The 5,794-nt window shown below is 34.7% G+C and overlaps 1 protein-coding gene across 2 annotated transcripts in view; it reads left to right on the top strand.

Moving 5' to 3' along the window:
- The first annotated feature begins 2,118 nt into the window (after window positions 1–2,118).
- LOC126408251 (histone H2B 1/2-like) overlaps window positions 2,119–5,794 on the top strand; it is a 33,811-nt gene continuing 30,135 nt past the window's right edge. Inside the window, exons 1-2 of one of the 2 annotated variants that reach the window (XM_050073716.1) lie at window positions 2,119–2,128; window positions 2,264–2,512. In XM_050073716.1, the coding sequence (XP_049929673.1) occupies window positions 2,387–2,512 (126 nt within the window). In that variant the 5' untranslated portion in view covers window positions 2,119–2,128; window positions 2,264–2,386. Of the gene's footprint in view, window positions 2,129–2,263; window positions 3,070–5,794 lie in introns of those variants that run through there. The other variant, XM_050073715.1, reaches the window with a different exon arrangement.

Genomic DNA, 5,794 nt, shown 5'->3' with positions numbered 1-5,794 from the left:
GATAGAGTTAATCAATGTGTATTGACCCCACTTCTCACTGATATCAGCACTTCACACATTAGATTTAGTATTTGTGACACAATAATTCTTGATGACACGGTCAGAATTTCAGTCAACTTTTTTTTTTCTTTTTTTTTTTTTGAATTTTTGAAATATCCAGACTGTCAAAACATGATCTAACACTTCAGTATCTTTGCTAAGTGTAACGTACTCAATAATTTGTGTATTTATTATTGTGTAACTACATGCTTGAATGTACTTATTGTAAGTCTCTTTGTATAGAGTGACCGTGCAGTGAATGTAATATAAAGTTATAAAGTTGAAATATCTTCATTACATTATAGAAGACAGAACATTTCCTGGATCAGGAGAAGGGAAATATTTATATAGTTCACGATAATTGTGGATATTGCAGTTGTTTCTTCTCCTGTCAGCTATGATTATATTTGATTATAAACTGTTAGTGAATGTATTTAAAGAGTGTGGTGAAATCAGTTATGTGTTATTTCTTTAGTTTTTGTGATTTGTATAAATTAACAGATTCATCTTTGAATCACAGACAGACACTGAGGTCTGTTTTTTGGGGGGTTATTATGCGTTTTTTCAGCTTCCCAGGTTTATTATAATTTTATATATTTATTATATTTGTTACCAGCTTATTATTTTAAGATACTAAAACATATTAATAAATTTAAAAAAAGGGCATTCTCATAACTTCTATAAAGAAATCACAGTGGTGGAAATGGGTTTCCATAGTATGTTAAAAACTGTTTCATGGTGTTAACATGACACACAATAATCTTCATGTATTCACAAAAGCATGCAGCCTTGCAATGTTTTTCACATGGACTAATTCAGTCTTTAATGGTTTTCAGAAATATAAAAACTATGTATCATGGCAGTGATATTTTTATTTCTATATTTTTGTTTTTCTTTTTAGTCTCCCATTTGGTTTAATTTTTTCTATGTGATTTTCATCTCATAATTTTGCTTTAGAATTCAATTTAAATGACTTTAAGTGTGAACATTTCTTCTTTGTTTTAAAGCTCTCACAGACCCATTGCTCCACCCACACAGTGGAAACTGTTTGGGAGGTTTGGGACAGACAAGATGAAACTTCATCATGCTTATCAGATTTAACCATGTTGTGACTTTCTGAGCTCCAAGAGTTTTTACTCTGACTGAAAGCACAAATATGGAGCTACACCAAACGCTCACACATATCATACAATATGCACACACAGCTGGGTAGTAATGGGAGGCTTCTATTGGCTCACAGATTTTAAATATAAAGATATTATCAAAAATATTTCCTCGTTACACCTTAGAAAGACTTACAAACTTATGAATGGGGATACTTTTGAGAGTAGCATTTCACATTTTATTTTCCCATGATTTAAAAGTTTTTTTTTTTGTTTTTTTTTTTAAAGTAGATCCTAATTTATTTTTGTTACTTTACTGACTTATATTATAATGAGTTGTCATGAAATATTGGCAATGTGTGTCACCACAAACCACAAATACCTTGCATATGTTCTTTTCATATAATATATAAGCAGACGTTGTTATCCGGAGGTGTAGGGGATGGTGAATGGCATGACACTTCAGCAAGACGCGACATATCCACCAGTGTTTGTGGCAGCAGTCATAGTTGTTTTACTGACACATCACAGCATTTCCCACCACCAAACCTCGGGCTAGGCTGACCTGAACCTCAGTGTACCAAGTGGCTTTTGTGCCTAAACCTTATTTAGATATTTAACATTAAGTTTCTGAAAGCCTCTTGTTTTTATCATTACCCCCACACAGGACAGAGGCTTTCATCATTAAATGATCAGAATAATCAGTCACTACTGTAACATGTTCAAGCTATCAAATGTGAGAAGATATGTTGTTGTGGTGCTGTGGAAAAGAATTTCCCCTCTGGGGACAATAAAGTCTAAAGTCTAAAAAGTTTATTCTATTTATTCTAGTTTTTGTTTAAGGGTCCAAACAGCTTAGGTGGATGATGTGAGGATTTAAAATCCTGTACAGATCATAAAGAGAAGCTTTTGAACAGATTTTAACTAATGATTTCCTTTGTGTTTTATTTGAAAAGGAGTGGCATTAACTATATCATTTATACCAGGTATATCATTTATTATTTAAATAGAGCTGAATAATTTTGTATTTAACCCAACGCCGACTATTTCTTTTTACTTTTTAAATAACAGAATTTTCTTTCTTCTTTCTCCCCTCACCCACCCACTGTATTGTTCCCCAGCTTCAGAAGCTGACCAATCCAGTGCGAGCAACCGCACAGTATTATTTGCATCAGGTGGATATAAATACACCGCTCTGCATTAGTAAATTTCATTCGTTTTGGAAGAAACGTACCGTCCAGATTATGCCCGAAACTACCGTGAAAGCGCCCAAGAAGGGCTCAAAGAAAGCCGTGTCTAAGAGCGTTAGTAAGACCGGCAAGAAGAGGAGGAGGACCAGGAAGGAGAGCTACGCCATCTACGTGTATAAGGTGCTGAAACAGGTCCACCCCGACACCGGCATCTCGTCCAAGGCTATGGGCATCATGAACTCGTTTGTGAGCGACATCTTTGAGCGCATCGCCGGTGAGGCCTCCCGTCTGGCTCACTACAACAAGCGCTCCACCATCACTTCCAGGGAGATCCAGACCGCCGTCCGCCTGCTGCTTCCCGGTGAGCTGGCCAAGCACGCCGTGTCTGAGGGTACCAAAGCCGTCACCAAGTACACCAGCTCCAAGTAGACAGTCCTGCTATCTCTAATAACAAACCAACGGTTCTTTTAAGAGCCACCCACTTTATCTGAAGACTTTCCCAAGATGAATACTATATATATTATTGACCATACGTTTGCAACTTAATTCAAACATCATAGAAAAATGAGGTATAAAATAAGCAGTATATTTTACGTCTGTATTTATTTGTGTATTGTTACAGATCTAATGATTCTAGAAAATGAAACAGTAATGCCATCAATATAATATTTTTTGCCTCTGCAAGTTTTGTTGTTTTTGTGCCTGTAATCTATGCAACATCAATAAAGTTGAAACTAATATAATGCTCCATCTTTCATATGGAAAGTTGAAACTAATATAATGCTCCATCTTTCATATGGAGAGAAATCTACAAACTTACACACCTCAAAATTAAACACCCATTCTAGTTTTTCATCATGTGAACATTCAGAATATTTCAGGGTTTTGTTGAATTATCTAATGGAGAGTTCAGCCCTCATTATCCACCTCTCCCAAATCACACAACACAATCTGGTTTCAGTTTAACACTCTAGTGTACATTTGTACATCAAACTGTTGGTGGTTGTCAGGTATGAGAAATACAGATGAGTTTGTTAAATTTCGCATATATTTAGCCTTCTATAACTTAGTTGATAGACAATTTAATAAGTGATGGAAACTGATACAGCAGCCAAAAAGATCATCTACAAAGTCATACAGTTGACTTCAGGATAGGGTCCTAAGGACAGAGGGATGTCGTGTGCTGTAAAGCCCTGTGAGGCAAATTGTGATATGTGATATTGGGCTTTATAAATAAAATTGATTGATTGATAGATAGATAAAGACTCAGATTAACTGTACAGTTGCATATTCTGATAAGTATTAATATAGAAAGCATTTCTCTTTTTCGTTTGGTTGTTTTTCTTCAATATGAAATGTCCAAAAGATTTTGGAGCGATCTGGAATCTCACCTCTTTGAAAACTCTAATTCAGTTTTCTCCTCAAACCTCAGGGATAGTATTTGTTATTATGATGATCCAGATAAAAGTTTTCTTCGATTTATTCGAAATGCTAAACTTTTTATTCATAAGCAGAGATGATCAAAGTTGCCTCCTGAATTTTTACCTTTTCTTATAGAATTCAAGGCTCCTCTTACATCACCCAGTTCGTTAGGAAACAAAAACGAATACCAAGCTTTTGGAAAGTTGTGCAATTTTTCCTCTGAGTGGATACTGTAGCAGCCCTTGGCATCAATAAAACAGCGTAGAGTTCGACTGGTGCAAAAACTATATTCATCCATCGAGCACCGTGAAACTAAAAACACATATAACAAAATGTTAACAATATTTGCACACATTAAAACGTCTCACATTTTACCTAAACACATAGTTAACATTCTCTTTAAAAACACACACATTTTATTATTATACAGTCAACCCTAAAACATTGCAATATTGCACATAATTAAACTAAATGTTCTTTTTTTCCCATTTGTTCCCCTCTATTTTTCTTTAACCCTGACTAGTTTTCTTTTTTTTAAAAAAAAAAACAAAAAACAAAAAAACAAAAACATTAAGACTGCAGGATATCAATAACAATAGGACACATCTGTAAAAAAATAAATAAAACAAAGTCCAGGAACTTTTCAGTTGCCCCATCTTAAAATCAATAATTAAAATAATCAAATAACACAATAAGGAAAAGCAAGAGCAAAATCCTTTAAATATCTAAAATGTGTTGTGGTTGTGTTGGGTTTCTATATTGTGTTTCAGTAGAACAGACAGGGGAGTGGTGCAAATGGATCTGGGTGGGTTTGTTCTTTCTTCCTCAATGATTGGTTGGAGTGATGGATTTGTTTCAGCCCTGTGAAGATACTTTTTTATTCTTCTTTTTGGTTAAAATTTGAGCTCATCTTATTTAACTCTAAAATATTTATATAGTATTCCACTCAACATGTGTAGCCTACTTTAAAATCCACTACAGTTAGAATAAAGCTGGTAAACCATTTTGAATGTTGCTGCATTGATAAACAAATTCTGCTTCTTAAAATGAAGTTAAAAAACAAACAAACAAACCAGAAATCCATTTATGACACATTCAGAAAAGTACACACAGTAGTTTGGAGGTATTTAGACTGTATTTTCAACATCTTGAGGCTGTTGTATCACTAGCCTACAGAAAAAGTAAGTTTATTATTATTATTATTAATTTTATCATTATTATTATTATTATCTTTAACTAATTGTGCTATTGATGTCACTGATGAGTCTGGGTTTGCAGCTGACCTATAACACACTGCAGAAAGGTTTTGTTTTGTTGATTGCACTGATTTTGGTCACTAAGGATGTCTCAGTGCATCAGTGGGTCATTTGTGAAATACATTTAAATTTTTGAGGAATCTTTGACGTGATGGATTCAGCAGGTTATATATATATATCTTTGTAATGTGCAACATTAGTATATTAAATATAAGGATACTTCTTCACCTCAGTATGATAGATAAAATGCACACAACATGTTGAATATTGTTGATCCAGTTACAGTGTATCAACCAGCTCAGACTGCAACAGTTCAAACCCAAAATGTGCAGACACTGCACCACAAGTGGACAAAGAGGAATGGTGATGAGAGCATGTATTTAACATATAATCACACACAGTACATGGCCCTCTGTGTGAGGAACCTGTCCAGGGTGCTTGTGCACACATTGTGCTACTTGTGCTACCCTAAATGTATTCATTTATTTCTATTATTAAAAACATGTATGTTCTGTTACACAGATTATTTGGAAGTGAGTCCTTTAAAATCTAGTAGTAATAATAATAATAATAATACTAATAATGAGGACATGTTCACGGTCACAGCAGCTCTGATACAAGTCTGACTAAACGGCGGCCATCATCAGTGTGTTTGCTGACACCAGAATAACTTCAGTTTATTCCAAAGTCATCAACAGCAGATGGTTGTTTTTACACTGAGTCCCTGAACAAACAGGTGGGCTGCTGGAAAACGGCTTTGGTGGAGCTGTGATGCATTTGAAGT

Source organism: Epinephelus moara, chromosome 20, assembly GCF_006386435.1.
Source record: "Epinephelus moara isolate mb chromosome 20, YSFRI_EMoa_1.0, whole genome shotgun sequence".
Classification (NCBI taxonomy): domain Eukaryota; kingdom Metazoa; phylum Chordata; class Actinopteri; order Perciformes; family Serranidae; genus Epinephelus; species Epinephelus moara.
Note: the sequence above shows the minus strand (reverse complement) of the source record. Positions and strands in the feature narration are given on the sequence as shown.